At 51.4% G+C, this 21,404-nt stretch overlaps 2 protein-coding genes and 1 long non-coding RNA gene across 9 annotated transcripts in view; 1 reads left to right on the forward strand and 2 right to left on the reverse strand.

Annotated features, from left to right (window-relative positions):
* ZZEF1 (zinc finger ZZ-type and EF-hand domain containing 1) overlaps nt 1-1,466 on the reverse strand; it is a 140,239-nt gene extending 138,773 nt beyond the window's left edge. For all 3 annotated transcript variants that reach the window (XR_013405924.1, XM_028835900.2, XM_015118265.3), the window contains exon 1: nt 992-1,466. Coding sequence is in view for 2 of the 3 variants with exons in the window: in XM_028835900.2 (XP_028691733.2) it covers nt 992-1,345 (354 nt within the window). In the remaining variant the exon portion in view is untranslated. The remainder of the gene's footprint in view (nt 1-991) is intronic.
* Nucleotides 1,467-1,643: 177 nt separating this feature from the next.
* On the forward strand, nt 1,644-16,020 carry CYB5D2 (cytochrome b5 domain containing 2). Of its 5 annotated transcripts, XM_015118228.3 has the most exons (5): nt 3,829-3,936; nt 6,529-6,740; nt 7,275-7,415; nt 12,940-13,126; nt 15,195-16,020. In XM_015118228.3, the coding sequence occupies exons 3-5, from the start codon at nt 7,361-7,363 to the stop codon at nt 15,409-15,411; spliced, it is 459 nt and encodes a 152-aa protein (XP_014973714.1). In that variant the 5' UTR covers nt 3,829-3,936; nt 6,529-6,740; nt 7,275-7,360; the 3' UTR covers nt 15,412-16,020.
* LOC144335270 (uncharacterized) lies at nt 15,193-17,864 on the reverse strand. Its single transcript, XR_013405999.1, has 2 exons — nt 17,623-17,864; nt 15,193-17,376 (listed from the first exon to the last, which is right to left on the reverse strand). It is a non-coding gene; the product is annotated as an uncharacterized LOC144335270 (long non-coding RNA).
* Between the last annotated feature and the right edge of the window lie 3,540 nt (nt 17,865-21,404).

Consider the following 21,404-nt stretch of genomic DNA (forward strand, 5'->3'; position numbering starts at 1 on the left):
GGAAGAATAGCTAATGGATGCTGGACTTAACACTTGGGTGATGGGATGATCCGTGGAGTAAACCAGCATGGCACAAGTTTACCTATGTAACAAATCTGCAAATCCAAATCCTGCACATGTACGCCTGAATTTAAAATAAAAATTGAAAGAAAGAAAAAAAAAAAAAGCAAGAGATCCAGGTGATAGTCTCAGTTTTACTAATGATTCACTGGGTAACCCTGGATCAGTCTTGTCAACTCAAAGTGAAGTACCCAGTAGATAACTCCCAAGATGCCTTCCAAGGAAAATATTTTGTTGCCAAATCAATTTGCTCTTAATGATTTAGCACACATGATCTTGGTGATTATATGAAGAACCGTATAATTACAAGTATTCACTTGTAATTGCGAAATGACGTAGGAAACCCGGTATTTGCCTATCAGTTTCAGATCCTATGAAGGTTTAAATGAGTCTAACATATAGTTCTTTAAGGGTCTACAAACCAATGTGTATTTTGGGAAAGCTAGTTTTTGCATCAGGAGGATAGGTTTCAGAATGTGAGCCTTTCCAGTACGTTACTACTGTCTTTCCACACTCATTCGGTGCCCACACTGAATTCGGAAGGTGCCGTGTAAAAACGTGGACAGGACAATATAAAAAATGGTTTTCAGCGCCACTCCTCCTATCCTCACATCTCTTTTCTCTCCAAACTGTTCTAGAACCTGATAAAAGGTCTCCAGAGAGTAGCGTCCATCAACTGCACAAAGGTCTGCATTACAACATACAGAGACATCTGGGCTTGTCCAGCTCTTCAGAGCAGGGACGGCCTCATGCAGGCTCTCCAGACCTCTCACACAGGACAGAGAGAGACGAAGCAAACGCCTGGTGAAAAGCTGGGAACACCTCATATGGGTCCCCGCGTGGCCTCTCCAAAGCAAATGCCCACCTTTTCCTTTAGTCCCCTGGGGGCGACCGCCCTGCCCCACCCCCGCAGTCGCCTGCCGGCCCTGACCTCCTCGAACTGCTCGCTAGAGCAGCCGGCGCCGCGAGCCTCCAGCAGCTCCCGGAACTGCTCCAGAGTGACAGACTCTTCGCCGCGGCCCAGCCGCTCTTCCAGCCAGCGAAACAACGCGCCGCGATGCCTCGACACCAGCGACTCGCAGGGGGGTGTGGGCAGCAACGCAGCGGCAGCCTCTCGCAGCCTCGCCGGCTCCAGCAGCGCCGCGGCTGGCGGTAGCGCTGGAGCCGCGAGGCCCGGGCCGGGGGTCGTGCCCGAGACCGCGGCCCAGTCCTGGTGTGGGCCCCAGCCCTCGCCCCCGGCAGCTGCCGCTTCGTCTTCACTGCTGTGACTCGGAGCGTTCCCCATGAGGTCTCCGTCTTGGGCGCCCGGCTCTGCAGCCGCCGCCGCCTCCCCGCCTCGACCTGTCAACCTCCGACAGCAGCCGGCGGGCGGGGACGGGGAGGAGACGACGGCGGCGGCTGCGGCTTCCGGCTTCCTGGCCGTCAAGCGACGACTGCTGTCGCAAAGGCGCCGTCACGTAGGTAGCAGGCCTCTACCAACTCACGACAGCTAGGCGGGGAGCACCGCCTCAAAGGGTGCAACCTTGATTTCCCAGAGGACGAGTCTGTCTCAACATCTACGTCATTCCGCAGCCTCTGCTGCCGCCATCTTTGTTGGGGCTGACAACCTGCAAGCCAAGAAGTACGAGAAGAGCCAGGCGCGGGTGGCTCACGCCTGTAATCCCAGCACTTTGGGAGGCCGACACGGGTGGATCACCTGAGGTCAGGAGTTCGAGACCAGCCTGACCAACGTGGTGAACCCGTCTCTACTAAATACAAAATATTAGCCGGGCGTGGTGGCGCGTGCCTGTAGTCTCAGCTACTCGGGAGGCTGAGGCAGGAGAATCGCTTGGACCCGGGAGGCGGAGGTTGCAGTGAGCCGAGATTGCGCCTCTGCACTCCAGCTTGGGCGACAAGAGCTAAAACTCTGTCTCCAAAAAAAAAAAAAAAAAAAAAAAAAAAAAAAGTACAAGGAAAAAGTCGCAGTATCGCCAGAGCCAGGAATACAGACAGAGCGAGTTGAGAGGGAGCGCGCGCACGAGCGAGGAGAGCGAGAGCGCGCGCGCCGATGACGTCACTCTCGGCGTCTCCGCCATCTTGGCTGTAGACAGAGGCGGCAACTCGGGCAGTGCGGTGCGCGTGCGGCCGTATCGATGCTGAGGCTCGGAGGCCGTGGGCTTTTGTTGGGCCTGGCTGTAGCCGCAGCAGCGGTGATGGCAGCACGGCTTATGGGCTGGTGGGGTCCCCGCGCTGGCTTTCGCCTTTTCATACCGGAGGAGCTGTCTCGCTATCGCGGCGGCCCAGGGGACCCTGGCCTCTACTTGGCGTTGCTCGGCCGCGTCTACGATGTGTCCTCCGGCCGGAGGCACTACGAGCCTGGGTCCCACTATAGCGGCTTCGCAGGTATCAGCGAGGCTGCTCACGCCTTTCCCTCCGCTGGCGCGAGCCGGTAGCCACCTGCGCGTGGTTCGTTCATTATTCATCTATTTCGCCCGCACCCCCCACCCCACCCCACGTCCATCAAACCCGCGCGACGGGCGGTTCCGAGCTGCACCATCCTTCTGGGCTCTCTGGCTCTGGCGGGACTGTGGGCCAGCTCTGTCATTCACCACCGCCCTGCATGACTTATATTGGAGAAACATGTCTTCTCTCTTGGTAACCATTACCCACCGTCGGAAGCCAAGGATACGGGCTGTGTGCCAGACTTCTCAGGGCACAGATAAATGAGATCCCGCCCCGCCTCTACCCTCATAGTTTCCTTACTAATTCCAACCATTTCTTCATTATGCCCGGGTCCGAAATAATCTGTCCTCCCCCCCACCCCTTAGCGTGTTGTTTTCAAGGTTCATCCATGGTTTATGAGCATGCCTCAATACTTCATTCCTTTATGGCCGTCATATAGTACATTTGGTCTGAGTCATTCCCGCTTCTAGTACAGATGCACCTGTTTACTTTCCTTAGAAAAGATTATGAGGTTAGGGCACAGGAAAGGGGTCCAGTCCCCTTTACAGTCCTTCATATGTAGAACAAAGCTGTACATGTGTTAGGCCTCAAGGAACATTTGTCAAATTAAGTTTATGCTGGTGTCCCTGTTTTACAGCTGAGGGGATTAAAGGATGTAATTTGCCTAAAACCCTCACACCGGAGTACTGACAGAACATGGACTTGGACCCCCAGCCTAGTGCTTTTTTGCAGATGTTTCATTGCCAGCCAGCGGGACTGACCTCCAAAATTTAAAAAGAAAAAAAGTGCAGGGCAGGCCTAAGATCAGCTACTAGGCTGATATTAAAGAAGCATTTTCCACTTGTCATTATCTTAGGGGAGTTGGGAAGCTCCCTCTAAAACTTAAAATACAAGCCCTTTCCCTCTGTCTAGGGAAATACAAGGGTTGACAGAAAAGGAATGAAGTCCAGTTGGTCTCGCAAAGCCCCTGAGATAGTCCAGTAGGGGAAGGGACTTACTCAGGGCTACACAGTGAGTTAGAAGCAGAGCTGGGACTGGAATCAAAGTGAAGGCAGTTTTCGTTGCGCTGCCCTATCCCGTGCTGTTGGAGATGTCGTTGGATGTTTGCACAAGTGTGGGCATAAAACCTTCGATTTCTGGAGTGCTTTTTCTTTTTTTCTTTTTTTTTTTTTTGAGATGGAGTCTCGCTCTTGTCACCCAGGCTGGAGTGCAGTGGCGTGATCTCGGCTCACTGCAACCTCCGCCTTCCAGGCTCAAGCGATCCTCCCACTTCAGCCTGCCAAGTAGCTGGGACCATAGGTGTGCACCACCATGCCCAGCTAATTTTTGTATTTTTTGTAGAGATAAGTTGTCACCATGTTGGCCAGGCTGGTCTTCAACTCCGGAGCTCAAGTGCTCCACCAGTCTCAGCCTCCCAAAGTGCTGCGATTACAGGTGTAAGCCACTGCACCCAGCCTTTTTGTTTGTTTGTCCAGGCTGAAGTGCGGTGGTGCCATCTTGGCTGACTGCAACCTCCGCCTCCTGAATTCAATGTTCTTGTGCCCCACCCTCCCGAGGAGCTGGGATTACAGGTGTGCGCCACCACGTCTGGCTGATTTTTGTATTTTTAGTAGAGATGGAGTTTCGCCATCTTGGCCAGGCTGGACTGGAAATCCTGGCCTCAAGTGATCCACCTGCCTCGATCTCCCACAGTGCTGGGATTACAGGTGTTAGCCAAAATTCAGTGCTGTTTGTTTGTTTTGAGACGGAGTCTTACTCTGTTGCCCAGGCTGGAGTGCAGGGGTGCAATCTTGGCTCACTGCAAGCTCCGCCTCCCAGGTTCATGCCATTCTCCTGCCTCAGCCTCCCCAGTAACTGGGACTACAGGTGCCCGCCACCATGCCCAGCTAATTTTTTGTATTTTTAGTAGAGATGGGGTTTCACCGTGTTAGCTAGGTTGGTGTGGATCTCCTGACCTCGTGATCCGCCCGCCTCGGCCTCCCAAAGTGCTGGGATTATAGGTGTGAGCCACCGCGCCCGGCCCAGTGTTTTTTTTTTTTTTAATATAACCAGAAACTTGTAAAAATGTCACCACTAATTCTAGAACATTTTCATCACCCCAGAAAGAAACTTCTTATCTATTAGCAGTCACTCCTCATTCCTTCCTTTGCCAACCACTATCTACTTTTTTTTTCTGTCGATTGGCCTATTCTGGGCATTTCATGGAGTCATACATGTGGCGTTTTGTGTCTGGTTTCTTTCACTTAGCATAATGTTTTCAGGGTTCATCCATGGTGTATCAGCATGTAGCAGTACTTTATTCCTTTATGACTGAATAATCATCTATAGATATTATAATTCTAATAATACGGATATACCACATTTTATCAGTTGATGGATTTTTGGTTTCTTTCTACCTTTTTGCCTGTTATAAATAATGCTGCTATGAACATTCATGTACAAATGTTTGTGTGAGCTGGGCACAGTGGTGTGTGCCTGTAGTCTCAGCTCCTTGGGAGGCAGAGGCAGGAGACTCGCTTGAACCACAGAGGCAGATGTTGCAGTGAGCATTTCTGCACTCCAGCCTGGGTGACAGAGCGAGACTCTGTCTCAAAAAAAAAAATTAGCTGGGCATGGTGGCACATGCCTGTAATCCCAGCTACTCAGGAGACTGAGGCAGGAGAATCACTTGAACCCGGGAGGCAGAGGTTGCAGTGAGCCGAGATTGTACCATTGCACTCCATTCTGGGTAACAAGAGCAAAACTCTGTCTCCAAAAAAAAAAAAGGAACGTGGCAAGGCAGCGTTGGTGGCAGCTGGTGCAGGAATTTGGACATTCTCGTAGAGCAGAGGGAAGCCTCTGAGGATTCTTTGGCAGGAGAATGACATGATCAGTTTATGTTTAAAATATCATTTGAGTGTGGTATGAAGAGCAGATTAGTGGGGCAAGAATGAATGTGGGGAGGTCTCCCTCAGGGTTTACTGTAGTAGTTCAGGTGAGAGAGGATGGCAGTCTGGGCTTGCTTAGATGTGGGTGGAGACAGGTAGACTGACACAAGAACACTACTTAGGAAGAAAATAACAGGACTTGGAGACTGGATGTGACATGAAGGGAGTGTTAGGAACTGCAGGCTGGGCACAGTGGCTCATGCCTCTAATGCCAACACTTTGGGAGGGCAAGGTGGGAACATTACCTCAGGTCGGGAGTTCAAGACCAGCCTGGCCAATGTGGCGAAACCCCCCCTCTCTGCTAAAAATACAAAAATTAGCTGTTCGTGGTGGCGGGCACCTGTAGTCCCAGCTACTCGGGAGGCTGAGGCAGGAGACTGGCTTGAACCCGGGAGGTGAAGGTTGCACTGAGCTGCGATTGCGCCATTGCAGTCCAGCCTGGGCGACAGAACGAGACTCGGTCTCAAAAAAAAAAAAAAAACTGCATTCCCCAGGCTCGGTGCAGTGGCTCACACCTGTAATCCCAGCACTTTGGGAGGCCAAGGCAGGCAGGTCACCTGAGGTCAGGAGTTCCACACCAGCCTGACCAACATGATGAAACCCCATCTCTACTAAAGATACAGAAAATAGCCAGGCATGTTGGCGTGTGCCTGTAGTCCCAGCTACTCGGGAGGCTGAGGCAGGCAAATTGCTTGAACCCGTGAGGCAGAGGTTGCAGTGAGCCAAGATTGTGCCTTTGCACTCCAGCCTGGGTGACAAGAGTGAAATTCTGTCTCACGCACACACAAAAAGAACTGCATTCCTGGGTTGAGCAACTGTTTGGCATTTACTGAGACAGGCAGTAATGCAGTAGATACAGGTTTCCTGGCTGTGAGGGTGCCGATAATCATGAGTTCAATGTGGACTTTTTTTTTTTTTTAAGGGAGATGGGGTCTCACCCTGTCACCCAGGCTGGAGTGCAGTGGTGTGGTCATAGCAGTCCTCCTTATTTGGCTTCTTGAGGAGCTGGGATTATGAGCATGAGCCACCATGCCCAGCCAGTGTGAACATTTTGATCTTGTGATGTCTGTGAGATATCTAAGTGGTGTTGGATATACAGGTGTGAGCCTTGGGAGACATCTGAGCTGAAGATACAGATGTGGCTATCTTTGCCTGTACATGGGCTTTGAAACCACAGGTGTGGATAAGATTGTCAAGTGTGGCGGTGTGGATGGTAATTGACCCCTAAGGCTGGTAGACAATGAGGAACTGGAGAAGGAGGAGGAAAACCAGGCCAAGGGAAGCAGTCAGCTGTGTTAAATATCGCCGAAGGTAAATGAAAGAATGTGATCAATGCCAAAGAGATGTGTGTCCAAGGTGTAGGAGCATCTGTCACAGAGGAGGTGGTGGGACCCCATTTCCTGGGGATGAGGAGTGGGGCTTGTCAAGAGACGTTTCTCAGAAGACAGATTCTTGCCGGGTGCAGTGGCTCACACCTGTAGTCCCAGCACTTTGGGAGGCCGAGGTGGGCGGATCACCTGAGGTCAGAACCAGCCTGGCCACCATGGTGAAACCCCATCTCTACTAAAAACATATAAAAAGTAGCTGGGCATAGTGGTGGGCACCTGTAATCCCAGCTACTCTGGAGGCTGAGGCAAGAGAATCACTTGAAAGTGATTCTTTCACAGAAGGTGGAGGTTGCAGTGGGCTGAGATCATGCCACTGCACGCCTGAGCAACAGAGCGAGACTCTGTCTCAAAAAAAAAAAAACAAAAAAACACAAAGAAAAGAAAAGAAAATAGATTCTTGAGTGGGGACAGTGTCAGTCATTTACAACTGGATCTGATGGAAACTTCTCTCTTTCAGGCCGAGATGCATCCAGAGCATTTGTGACCGGGGACTATTCTGAAGCAGGCCTTGTGGATGATATATCTGATTTGTCATCTTCTGAGATGCTGACACTTCAACATTGGCTTTCATTCTATGAGAAGAATTACGTATGTGTTGGTAAGTAGTCCACAGGTCACACGTTTCATTTGATTATCTGCAATGTTTTTAGGGGGCTGAGACTTTTTAGGGACTGGGCTCTAGGTTAAAATCTGAAAAACAGCCATGGATTTGTTTTACTTCAAATTCTGGTTGTTAGAATAGGGATGAGACGCCCAGAAGGAGATGGATGGGCACCTGTTTCCGCCCCTCTTAGTCTTGGGGGAGGATTAGTAAGCTGTTTGCTTTAGCCTCAGTTTCAGCACAGCCAGTGATTGCTTGCACCATCCTTGAACAACCAGCTCCAAAAGGGCAGCTTCCCCGTCTCACTGTGCTGTATGCATCAGGCTTCAGCACACAGCCAGAAAGGCTTGAAGCCTAAATTTATGTTTCCACAAATCCCCTTTGATGTGGTCCTCTAGGAGGAGACAAACTTCCTGAGTGAGCTGTCTCCCAGGTGGTAGTGATGCCAATCAAACCACTGTGTAGGGTACTGCACTTGCTACTTACCGGTGCTACGTGAGGGACTTGTTTCTCAAATGAACACACACCAAACTGTGTTCTGAAGCAGTGTTAAAGACTCTGAACACTAGGCCAGGCGCCGTGGCTCAGGCCTGTAATCCCAGCACTTTGGGAGGCCGAGGCGGGCGGATCACTTGAGGTCAGGAGTTCAAGACCAGCCTGGCCAACATGGTGAAACCCTGTCTCTACTAAAAAATTTAAAAAATTACCCAGGCGTGGTGGCGCACGCCTGTAGTCCCAGCTACTCAGGAGGCTGAGGCAGGAGAATCGCTTGAACCCAGGAGGCGGAGGTTGCAGTGAGCCGAGATCGCACCACTGCACTCCAGCCTCAATGAAAGACACTAAACACTAGATTGCTTCACAAGTACGGACATGTGGGATGGTTGTAGCCCTTTCTCCCATCTGTCTGCAGCCCCTGCCTCTCACGAGTCCTACTTGGACACGACTGGCTTCCTGAGGAACACCAGTGTCACTCTACCATCGAAACAGGGCTAACTTGGAAGAATTCTTTCCTTAATGCCTCTGAATTTCTGCTTCTGTCATCACTGCTTGAGTTACCTTTTCTGAGAACCCTGGCATTTGTATTAACACCTCGGCTCCCGCCACATCCAATCAGTCAAGGCTTTTTCATGATATCTAAAGTTTGTGTCTGTCCATTGTGGGCCTCTGCAGCACGCCGTCCTTCATTTTCCCAGTCTGCCCAAGATCAGTCTTGAGACCACAGCCCTGTCTACCATTGAAAGCACTGACCTCTACTCACCTGCGCTTCAGAGGGCTGGCTTCTTCCCTTTCTCAATGAAGTTGCCAAACCGAGGTTGAAACATTACTGGGTTAATAAAGAAAAGAAAACCCAATAGAAAAGAATGAGAGCCAGAAGCGGTGGCTCACGCTTGTAATCCTAACACTTTGGGAGTCCGAGGCAGGCAGATCACCTGAGGTCAGGAGTTCAAGACCAGCTTGGCTAACATGGTGAAACCTCATCTCTACTAAAATACAAAAATTAGCCAGGTGTGGTGGCGGGTGCCTGTAACCCCAGCTACTCAGGAGGCTGAGACAGGCGAATTGCTTGAACCCGGAAGACGGAGGTTGCAGTGAGCCAAGATTGCACCACTGCACTCCAGCCTGGGTGGCTGAATGAGACTCCGTCTCAAAAAAAAAAAAGAAGAAAAAGAAGAAGAATGGAGTCCAGACTGGTAGCTCATGCCTGTAATCCCAGCACTTTGGGAGGCCGAGGTGGTTGGATTGGTTGAGGTCAGGAGTTCAAGACCAGCCTGACCAACATGGCAAAACCATGTCTCTACTAAAAATACAAAAAATTAGCAGGGTGTGGTGGCACACGCCTGTAATCCCAGCTACTCTGGAGGCTGAAGCATGAGAATCACTTGAACCTGGAAGGCAGAGGTCGCAATAAGCCGAGATCACGTCACTGCATTCCACCCTGGGTGACGGAGTGAGACCTTGTCTCAAAAAACAAAAAAACAAAAAAACAAAAAACAAAAAACAGAGTCCTGTAAATGGGCAAAGAATGCCAGGCCAAATCCTTCATACTAAGATTTGGGAGCACACTAGAAGTGTTCCAGATGTGTTTGGTGTGGCAGGTGAACTGTTCTTGCCTGAATGATGTAAAATGTGTTGAGGATGGGGTGGGGCATGTGGTGGGAAATGCCTCAGAAGGATTTTAGTTGATGTCAGGATCTTATTGAATACCTACTCTTCATAAGTTAAGGTTTAGATCTCAGGGGGACTAGAGATGAATTGAGTCCAGTTCCTGCCCCTGTTAGCTCATTCTGTAGGATAGGGGCCATGTTAGGCTCTTTCAGGTTACCAGTAACCCTGAGGATACATCAGTGGATGAAGGTTTATTATAAGGGTATATACTGAAGTGAGGGCAGCCAGGAAGCCATCTTGGCAGCCAACATGGCCAGGCCTCAAGCGAAAACAAGATGGCCTTGGTTATGCTGTGGATACAGGATTGGCTTGGAGACGCAGCCACTGGTGATCACCATTCTCATGACACAGCTTCTAGAACTCCTCCTCTGTTGCCTCTGCTACTACTGTCCTCTCTTTGGGTCTCATGTCAGAAACTCAACCAAGACAGGCTTGTCACCGTATAACACAGGCAACCCAAACCCCATAGTGGGAAATTCTGTGCTAGGCCAACTCATAGACTGCAGGCCTGTGATTTGGGCCCTGATTCCTTTCTTCATTCATCTAATAAGTATTTAAAAGGAATGCTCTATGCTAAGCTGTTTTATTTATTTATTTGTATATTTTTTGAGATTGAGTTTTGCTCTGTCATCCAGACTGGAGTGCAGTGGCGCGATTTTGGCTCACTGCAACCTCCCACTCCTGGGTTCAAGCAATTCTCCTGCCTCAGCCTCCCGGGTAGCTGGGATTATAGGTATGCGCCACCACGCCCGGCAAATTTTTGTTATTTTTCGTAAAGACTGGGTTTCACCATGTTGGCCAGGCTGGTCTTGATCTCCTGACCTCAAGTGATCTGCCCGGCTCAGCTTCCCAAAGTGCTGGGATTCCAGACGTGAGCCACCGCACTGGGCGCTAGCTGTTCTGAGCACTGGGCCTCACTAGTATAGAGAGGTATCATAAGCAAGTAAACAGATTGAACAACTCCAGATAGGACCATGCGCCAGACTGTGATGCGACGCATGTTCGGGAATTCTGGCTCCTTTAGAGCAGGTGCTTAGGGCTGGCTTCTTGGAGAAAAGGACCGTTAAGCTGAGACTGGGCAGGTGAGTGGGAGGCAGCCACACCGAGACCTGAGGAGAGTGTCCCGGGTCAGGGAAGAGCAGTGCCGAAGGTGGGGAGTGGGGAAGCACGGCCAAGACACAGAAAGGAAGCCCGTGTGCTGGAGCCCCCAGTGAACGAGGGGGGACGTAGCTTGTAAGAGGCTGAAGAAGCAAATCAGTTAAATGGTTACAGGGCCTTAGAAGCCTTGATAAGAAATTTGCATTTTTGTCTGTCTGCTTTAGGAAGCCATTGAAGGGTTTTCCTCAGGCGTCGGAGTGCCACGGTATGTTTGGAAAAGATCCCCTAGTTGTTTTACGGACAGAGGGCTCTAGGAGGGCATGAGCTGAGGCACAGAGAGCAGTTAGGTAGGCCAGTGCTACAGTCCGTGCTTTGGAGGAGGGTGATGGCAGTGGGAATGGAAAGGAGTCAACAGAATCAGGAGGTAGGACTGACAAGGTTTTCTGATGGATCAGGCAGCAAGGAAGGGAGCATGATGTGGATGTAGAGGAGGAGGAGTCAGGCTCCTAGTCCAGGCTCCTAGTCCGGGTCACAGGCTAGAGGCAACATGGATTTGGGAAAGTCAGGGAGGGCGCTGGACTTGAGAGATGAGCTGAGTCTCAGATGCGCTGAACAGATGCGCCACTAGAATCGAACGTAAAGCTAGTTCTTAGGGGTTGCTCCCTCCTCGGTCGCACCTCCCTCAAGTGCTTCCTTTCTGCTTCTCTCGCCTTGTGGCAGGTGCTGCCTCTGAAGGCCATTTGTACCTCAGGACTGGGCTACGTTAGGACCCTGCACTGAGAACTGACCTGTTTTTCCTTCTGGCCTGTAGGCTGGGGGACCACTTGCTGGCTGCTGCCATAGCTTAGACTTCTACAAATTCTGACAGGCACTTTAAAGCCGGGCACAGTGTGGCTCACACCTGCACCCCCATCTACTCAAGAAGCTGAGGTGGGAGGATTGCTTGAGCCCAGAAGTTCAAGGTATAATGAGCTATGTTCATGCCTGTGAATAGCCACTCCACTCCAGCCTGAGCAATAGAGCAAGACTCATCTATAAGGAAACATCTGGATAGGCATTTTAAAGGAAAACCAGTTTTTACTCACTCACGTCCCCTGAGGGACACAGCCAAAAGAGAGCAATGGAGGGGAGAGCATGGGCTTAGAGCCACATTAATTCACTAGCTTTGTAGACCACCCCAAGTTATTTAGCTTGCCAGTCTCTCCTACAAATAAGAAAACAATTATTTCTCTCATAGGTTTGTTGGGAGGAGTAAAAAAATATTGGTTGCCAGGAGCAGTGGTTCACGCCTGTAATCCCAGCACTTTGGGAGGCCTAGGCAGGTGGATCACCTGAGGTCGGGAGTTCGAGACCAGCCTGGCCAACATGGAGAAACCTGTCTCTACTAAAAATACAAAAAAGTAGCTGGGCATGGTGGCACATGCCTGTAATCCCAGCTACTCAGGAGGCTGAGGCAGGAGAATCGCTTGAACCCGGGAGGCAGAGGTTGTGGTAAGCTGAGCACGCGCCATTGCACTCCAGCCTGGGCAACAAGAACGAAATTCCGTCTCAAAAAAAAAATACATATATATACACACACACACACACACACACATATATACACACACATAGGTAAATACACATACATACATATATGTAAAATAAAGTGCTAGGATACTGTCAGACATTGAGTTCAATAAATGATCTGTATAAAGCAAAATAATTTGATGTTGGAGAAAATGGAGCTGCAGAAATATTAGCCTGCCTGGGCACAGTGGCTCATGCCTGTAATCGCAGCACTTTGAGAGGCTGAGGTGGGAGGATTACTTGAGCCCAGGAGTTCAAGACTAGCCTGGTCAACAGAGTGAGACCCCCTCTCTATTATAATAAACATGTTAGCCAATAAGCCATTCATTCATCAAACATTAGTTGAATACCCACTGTGTGCTCTAAGTACACTGAAGCATCGAGAAATGAATCACGCATGGTTCTGCCCTCAGGGAAGCATTGTCTGGAAGTGAGAAAGATTTGATAGTTTCTGTAATAAAGGACTCTACAGCTAGAACAGGCATGCAGTTATGTGGGGTTTTCTAGGATGTTGAGAGGTTGGTATGCAAGCACCGGAGTCCCTGCAGTAGAAGTTCTTAGTAAACGCACACCAGCAGGACTGAAGTCAGAAACCGTGGGAACTTGTGCCTTCCCACCCCTGCCTCCGCAGTTAAGTAGCTATTCACTCTCACCCTCTCTCTCACTCATATCTGCCTTCCTGTCATCACAGGAAGGGTGATAGGACGCTTCTACGGAGAGGATGGGCTGCCTACCCCGGCACTGACCCAGGTGGAAGCCACGATCACCAGAGGCTTGGAGGCAAACAAACTAGAGCTGCAAGAGAAGCAGACGTTCCCGCCGTGCAACGCGGAGTGGAGCTCAGCCAGGGGCAGTCGGCTCTGGTGCTCCCAGAAGAGGTAAGCAGGCTCCCCTTCTGCTCCTTCCGGCCTGTCCCAAATCCAGCTCCTAGGCCATCCTGCCTGCGGCATTCAGGGAATTCAGGGAATTGATTGTTAACCCCTGCTTTTTCAAAATACTGAGAACAATTCTCAACCTTGGCTGCATATTAGATCTTCTCGGGAACTGCCAAAATTATGGATGGTCAGACCTCACTCCACTCAACTGAATGGGTTGAGACTTGGACTTGAGGCCTGGGCATCTTTTTATTTTTCCCAAATTCTCCAAAGATCCTGCTGACACAACCTCGGCCTGGGAATGAGAAGGCACAAGCAGGATTTCTTGCTTTCTTTGGCCTGTTCCGCCATCCACTGGCTCTGGTTTCCTGTTTGCCAGCACAAATCATACCTCTCTATAGGAGAGAGGGACGAGGAGGTGGGGAGGGTACATGCAGTGATGGCTTCAACTGCTGTCTTAAAAACAAGGTGAGCCGGGCGTGGTAGAACACCTGTGGTCCTGGCTACTTGGGAGACTGAGGCAGGCAGGTCTCTTGAGCTCAGGAGTTGGAGTCCAGCCTGGGCAACATAACAAAAAAACAGTAACAAACAAACAAAAAAACTACTGCAAATTCGGAGTTCTCAGCCTTAAATGAGGGGAGCATGGGCAAAGGTAGCAGGAAGGAAAGCTCCTTCCTTCCTGGCCACTAGCTTTGAGGAGACAGCTTCTCCAGTGTCATCATCTCAAGAAGGAGGGGACTGTGAGAACCTGGCCTGCTCACTTTATGGAGAGAAGCCAAGATAGGCGTGGGCCTTCCTGTGACACAGGTCTGAATGCAGGTGGCCTCAGAGGGCCCTGGTCCCCCGGAGGAGACTCCAGGAGGCCTGCATGCATTCAGATGCTTGACTTTGCTCCCTTGGGACCCACCTCCTTTTCCCTCCCTATAGCCCTCCCTTCTGTCTGCTGAACCTCTTCTTGCTTTCATGACTGAGTAATTCAGGATCTGCCTTCCCCACAAAACCCTTCCAGGGCACCCTAGTGAACTGAGGGGCCTTATCCCTGTGCCTCAGCTCAGTTTGTTGTTTTCTGTTCACCTGTGTGCATCTCCCATTACACTGAGAGGAACAAGCACTGAAGGCAGGGACGAGGTGTGGAGTAAGGATCCCCAGTGATGGGATGGAGGCTGGGTGGAAGAGGGAGGCATTTGGGTGACAGCCTTATTTGTGGTAAGCTAGAAGTAGGATGTTTTCTCACTGGGTGGCAGTTTCTCTGACAGGAGGCACCAGAAACTGTCTGAGGCATCAGTTCCAAGAACCTCAGTTTCTTTTTTGCAAGGCCTGTGAGTCCATCAGAGACTGAACCCGGTACCCTGAGATGGGCTAGGTCCCTCTGCCCAAGATAGGAGGTTGCTCAGGTTATGTTGGGCCAGAGCTGAATCCTCCATGTCTGAAGCCTGGTGCCACCAAGGACTGGACCTGTGGGGGACAGGACAGCTTGCAGCTACATCCTATGCCAAGGGCTTCCCAGAGAAGGCCAACCCAGGTGACCAAGGGCCAGTGGCCAATTGCCCACCCCCACCCAAGTGCCCCAGAGAAGAAGGTGAAGACCCTGGCCTGCACTGGGTTGTAGTGGGGGAAGGAAGAGGACGGTCACACCCAGACACTGCTTCTGAGAAACTCACAGGCCAGCAGGGGAAGCCCTTTCACAGCTGTTGCCACCAGTGCAGGAACGTGGTGCTGCCTCCTAAGAAGGGGCAGGGCAGGAGCTGGGGAGCACAGTGAAAGGAACCATGGACTGTGCCCTTGGCCTGGGGAAGGCGGTGGTGGCCCTGCAGGGTAAGCTGGAGGAAGTCAGGGGAGAGCATGAAGGCTCAGGGGCTGAACGCTGTAGCCTGTGCCTGCTGCCTTGGGAAACACTCTGGTGGGCTTCTGCTTTTCCTACGGCCTGGCCCACTGCTTCCTGCCCTCCCCTTCCCAGAGGCCCACTGCTTCCTGCCCTCCCCTTCCCAGAGGCCCACTGCTTCCTGCCCTCCCCTTCCCAGAGACTCGCGAGTTCTCACACTGAAGAAATCCTCTTTCTGTCTGTCCTTAGTGGAGGCGTGAGCAGAGACTGGATCGGTGTCCCCAGGAAGCTATATAAGCCAGGTGCTAAGGAGCCCCGCTGCGTGTGTGTGAGAACCACTGGCCCCCCTAGTGACCAGATGCCGGACAACCCACCACACAGAAATCGTGGGGACCTGGATCACCCAAACTTGGCGGAGTACACAGGCTGCCCACCTCTGGCCATCACATGCTCCTTCCCACTCTAGCTGTAGCCTTTTCTGTTGATAACACACAGAGAGCTCTGCCGAGAACCTGAGTAGGCCCTTGACACTTGTGTGCCCTGGGATGCCCCCTGGCACAAATCAGGAGGGTCTGGAAGGACTCTGGCTATATTCTGCAAATGTGGCTCATGCCCCTCACTGTGGCTCAGCGTTGTGGTGCCTGAGGGACAGCCGGCCACCTGCCCAGTACTGGTCAGCGTTTCACCACTATTCCCCTTGACCTACTGGCCATCTTCCTCAGAGCCCTCAGATACCAGTGGGCGCAAATATGACCAACTCCATTTCCACTTGAATTTACAACCAAAAGCCTGCTGGGTTGGTTACAGCTGGGCCAGCACAGTAAGAGGCAATAACAAATTAGCATGGGTTGATTCTGGACTTGGAAAAGCTTTTGCTTGTATGGATACGGCAAATCCAGATGTCTCTGAACAAAGCAACAATTTAAAGCAACGACATTTTCTCTCCTTTAAGCACTTAAAATCAGGTGTGGTGTGTTTTCAAAGGCAGAAGCCTGCATTTTGAGCAAAAGGTGGTTTCCCAGCTCTTACAAGGTAACTGGTTAGCATGACATTAAAGTTTGGGCAGGGCTGCAAACGTAAGGGGGCTGGGCTTGCTGCTTGTCCAGTGGTTTGTATTTCCTGGGTCATCTGTAAGCCCTACACTTGGCAAATGTCGTACCTGTTACCTCTTGACTATTTGTTAAGGTAGATGGGGGCAAGGAGTGTTCCTCCTTCAGACAGAAGTGGGACCAGCACTACCACAGACAGCGCGTGCCCTCTGTGCATCGCCCCATCAGAGCCTCCACCCAGCTCCCTTTCCCACTCAGTCTCCCCCTCAGCATCCTCTAGCTGCCGCTCTCTCTGTCACTGTCTCCTTTCTCTCCATCATTCATTTCACTAAATCGCTTTCCAGATTCACAGACTAGAAAGTGGAGGCTGCCCCCGCTCCACTGGCAGACCCGTGCTCACTGCCCCTATGGCCACAGCTGTTCCTTACACTTGGGCTCCGGCTCATGGCTCCTTTTGCCTGCCCCTCTTGTACCCTTAACCTCTCTCCACCTCCTGGATCTTGCCCCAGGCGTGCGTTCAGCGGCCCACTTCTCTCATGTAACCTCCCTCAGCGCCACAGCTGTGGCTTGTACTTACTAGCTTTGCTTTTCAGCCCCGTGTGCTCCGACAACCAGCACAAATTCTGCTCTGGCACATTCCATGGTCACAGCCAGTTCTTACCTGAGCTTCATCACACTGGACACTGGACTGTGGGGTCCTCCATGAAACCCTCGCTGGGCTTCGTCCTGCTTCCCTTTCTCCCTCTGCCTATTCCTTCTTCATTGCCTTGAGAACCCTGTTTTGCTTCCACAAACCCCTTCCCATTGGCTCCTCTCACTCCAAATCTGGCAGTTACTTAGACCATCAAACCTGCACCTCTACTCCAGGCAGCTTTCCAGAACGTTTCATCTTCCCTTCCCATGCTGCTTCTAGTTCTCCAAGTGAAGGGCCCACCAGCTTCCCGCGGAGTCAGAATCCGAGCAGCCATCCACACTCTGTCCTCCTTCCCTCCTAACCCACCTGCAGGTCCCGGGAGCTCTGCCTCCCTGGTTCTCTCCTTTCCCTTCCCTCTTACCTGTCCCCAGTACTCCGTCTCTGGCCTAGGCTGTCATTTCTCACCTGGATTACCGAAGGAGCCTAACTGTACTCCCTCCCTCCAATCCCTCCTCCGCACTGCTGGGAGCCGTCTTTTTTTTTTTTTTTTTTTTGAGATGGAGTATTGCTCTTTTGCCCAGGGTGGAGCGCAGTGGCAAGATCTCAGCTCACTGCAACCTCCGCCTCCTGGGTTCAAGCAATTCTTCTGCCTCAGCCTCCCAAGTAGCTGGGATTACAGGCATGTGCCACCACACCCAGCTAATTTTTGTATTTTTAGTAGAGATGGGGTTTCACTATGTTGGTCAGGCTGGTCTTGAACTCCTGACCTCGTGATCCGCCCACCGTGTCCTCCCAAAGTGCCGGGATTACACGCGTGAGCCACCGCACCTGGCCGAGCTGTCTTTCATTATTAATAATGATCAAGTCCCATCCTGGCTAACAAGGTGAAACCCCATCTCAACTAAAAAATACAAAAAATAACTAGCCGGGGCCGGGCACGGTGGCTCAAGGCCTGTAATCCCAGCACTTTGGGAGGCCGAGGCGGGTGGATCACGAGGTCAGGAGATCGAGACTATCCTGGCTAACATGGTGAAACCCCGTCTCTACTAAAAATACAAAAAAAAACTAGCTGGGCGTGGTGGCGGGCGCCTGTAGTCCCAGCTACTCGGGAGGCTGAGGCAGGAGAATGGCGTGAACCTGGGAGGCGGAGCTTGCAGTGAGCCGAGATCGCGCCACTGCACTCCAGCCTGGGAGACACAGCGAGACTCCGTCTCAGAAAAAAAAAAAAAAAAAAAATAACTAGCCGGGCGAGGTGGCGGGCGCCTGTAGTCCCAGCTACTCGGGAGGCTGAGGCAGGAGAATGGCGTAAACCCGGGAGGCGGAGCTTGCAGTGAGCTGAGATCCGGCCACTGCATCCCAGCCTGGGCGACAGAGCGAGACTCTGTCTCAAAAAAAAAAAAAAAAAAAAAAAAAAATGATCAAGGCATGTCCCATTTAAGCCTCCTCAGGGGCTCCCCTTATCTATAAGGACTGAGTGCCAGCTCCTCTGCTGCGTGCCACACGAGGCCCTTCTGTGGCCTCTCTCCTTTTAGACCTGTGCCTTTCCCATCTCCTCCCATGTGCACCTCCTTTCCAGCCTCCCTCTCACTGCGGTATGTCTGCAGTGCTTTCACACAGGCTGTTTCTTTTGCCTGGAATGACACTTTCTCCTCTGTTGAATTAATCCACCCCGTATTGCTTCAGTATTCAGCTCAATCAGGCCCTTCTTGGAAGCCTTCAGTAACTGTTGGGCCAGCAGCGAGATACAGAGGCACTTTCCTTGGTTCCCATGGCAGTGTGCTCATATCACAGTGGGCTCTCACCATGAACTTCCTATCAGCCTCTTGCACTGGACCAGACACTCTGAGGACAGAGCCCCAGTGTGACTCAGCTCCGTACCCCTATATCCACATGACTCAGCGCCAGACCCCTATAATCCACTTTACTCAGCGCCATACCCCTATATCCACATGACTGAGCTCCATATGCCTATATCCACATGACTCAGCGCCATACCCCTGTAATCCACTTTACTCAGTGCTGTGCCCCTATATCCACCACGCCTAACATGTGGGAAGTGCGTGCAGAGGTCTTTTTTTTTTTTTGAGACAGAGTCTTACTCTGTTGCCCAGGCTGGAGTGCAGTGACGTGATCATAGCTCACTGCAGCCTTGAACTCCCGGGCTCAAAAAGATTCTCCCACTTTGGCCTCCCGAGTAGCTGGGACTATGGGCATGTGCCAGCACGCCTGGCTAGTTTTTTATTTTTGTAGAGATGGGGTTTCACCATGTTGCCCAGGCTGGTCTCGAACTCCCGGGCTCAAGGAATCTGCCCACCTTGGCCTCCCAAAGTGCTGGGATGACAGGCGTGAGCCACCGCACTTTTTGGAGATAAGGCAACAAAGGCACATAGAACTGAAGTCACTGAGCGTGGAGCTGAGCCTAGAACGCAAAGCTCTGGATGCCTGATTCGGTGTCATTTTCAGTCCTCCATATTTCTGTATGTTTGGCCCTCCCTGGGGCAGGACCAGGAGCAGAAAGAAAGGAGAAGGGCTGAAATTAGGATTTTCTTCTGAGTTCTAGGCAGTCCCTCAGCTCAGTGCTGAGACTTCTCTGTTACCCAGAAACAGCCCCCAACCCCAGGTGAACTGAAAAATAGTTAGTGCCCCTGATTTAGTCCTCCTTAGTCATTCAGCAAATAACTTACCAAGCACCTACTATGTGCCAGGCATCATGTCAGGGCTGGGGGTTGGGGCAGCAAGGCTTCTGACCTCAGCGGGCTTGTCGTATGGTGGAAGAAACCCCAGAGCGGCCAGAGGCCGTCCTTGTGGCAGGAATGCAGGGAGAGTGTGAGGACCAGGCCCCAAGATGTTCTCCATCCTTCAAAAAACAAACAAACACAAAGGAACAGTCGTCACTCCAGCCAGCTGCGGGCTCTGGCCGTGCCTGGAGGGTACGTGATCTCTGACTGATGCAAGTCTCCTGCGCACAGGCTCCGGGGCAGACCGGCTGGCTTCGGGAGCCTGCTGAGTTCCTCGCGCAGTGAGAATTCACTTCCTTTTCGATACTTACCTTATGGTAATTACCTTCCTACTTAACCTGCTAACACCTCTCTCATGTCAGGGCAAAGGATTCAGCAAAGAATTAGGTTCGGCAAGAATCGGTTGTCATTTTAACGGCCTGAAGGGCTCAGCCGTGAGAAGCTGTAATTACTGGAGAAATGCCTCGCCTTTCCCTCTCAAGTACAGGTGGCCCTGGGCAAAACCATGGGGGAGGAAGGGCAAGGCCTTGATGGAAGCCACAGATAAGCTCAGCTCAGGCTCAGCATGCAGTCAGACTTGCTGGCAGAAGGAAGGGAAGGAGAAAACTCATCCGTATTGCGCAACTCTGCCGGGCCAGGCCTTGTTCTCATTTAATCTCTATGCCTGCCTCGAGAAGTTCCCATTTTATGGCCCAGAAAAGGGGCATGAATATCTCCCCACCTCTTCTAATAGTTACATCAACATCGTGTGACAGAGCTGGGCTTTGTGATGTGAGTCTGATCTCTGCCACACCAGTGAGCATGGTGTTAAGGCAAAGCCTTTGCAGCTGCACTCCACTCCAACATTGTGAAGGAGGCCGGGCACTTATAATCCCAGCACTTTGGGAGCCCAAGGTGGGTGGATTTCTTGAGGCCAGAAGTTCGATGGAGGCCAGCCTGGCCAACATGGTGAAACCTCATCTCTACTAAAATACAAAAATTAGTTGGGTGTGGTGGTGTGCGCCTGCAGTCCTAGCTACTGGGGAGGCGGAGGCTGCAGTGAGCCGAGATCACACCACTGCACTCCAGCCTGGGTGACAAGAGTGGGACTCTGTCCCAAAACAAACAAAACCCAAAAATAACTCACCTTGAAGGAAGTTTCAACGTCTGCCTTTTCATTCGGAGATTACGGTTTTCTATAAACATCTAAGAGTGAAGAGTCTGAGGTTTTTTGGTCCCAGCTCAGCCAGTGATCCCACCCCGCCCCCACACTTGCTTTGCTCCAGGCATAGCTGTGCTCTGAAAGCCAGCCCCAATGGGGAGGTTCGGACTGTGCTTGCTCAGCAGTCTGCGGGTGCCCCTCAGAGAAGGGCAGCGACCCTAGGCTGGACCCCACCCTTGAGAGCATTTCCTACTGCCAGAGCCCCTGGTTTCTTCCGGGCAGCAGATACCGCCGTAGCCCTTGCCAGAAGAGCCCTGCCGTGCACACACCAGAATCTGGGTACTTGGATGAGAAGGGCACATTACTGATCACCTTCCTCCAGGCAACCCTGTGAGTTAAGGACTACAGTCCACTCCCATTATGTAGGTAGGGAAACAGAGGCAAAGAAGTTAGGAAACTTGCCCAGAACTCTCAGCTAGTCAATGAAAAACCAGAACTAAAACCCAGTGCTCTTCTCTGGCTGGGTAAACGTGTGGAAGTTGCTGTGTTCCTGGTTACTATTTCTGCTTCGCTTATAACCAGTGACAGTGTGGTTAGCACTGTTCACCTTAAGGATAGCGGTGAGGATTACTTGGGATTGTCATGTGGAAACACTTAACAGTGCCTATGAACGATGAGAAAAGCCACTGGAGAATGAGCTTTATGAGCTCTATCACCACAGCTAGTCTGACCTAGGGGTAAGCAAAATGGAAGACAGGAAAACGGACTGTATTAGCTCAGGAAAGCGTGAGGGCCACGGGAGCTGCTTGATTGGTAACGATTCGTACAGGGGCTTTATGGATCACTAGATTTCAATTTGAAAGCCCTGAAACCGTCCTTAGTATTCTCTGAAGCCCA

This window comes from Macaca mulatta, chromosome 16, assembly GCF_049350105.2.
Source record: "Macaca mulatta isolate MMU2019108-1 chromosome 16, T2T-MMU8v2.0, whole genome shotgun sequence".
Classification (NCBI taxonomy): domain Eukaryota; kingdom Metazoa; phylum Chordata; class Mammalia; order Primates; family Cercopithecidae; genus Macaca; species Macaca mulatta.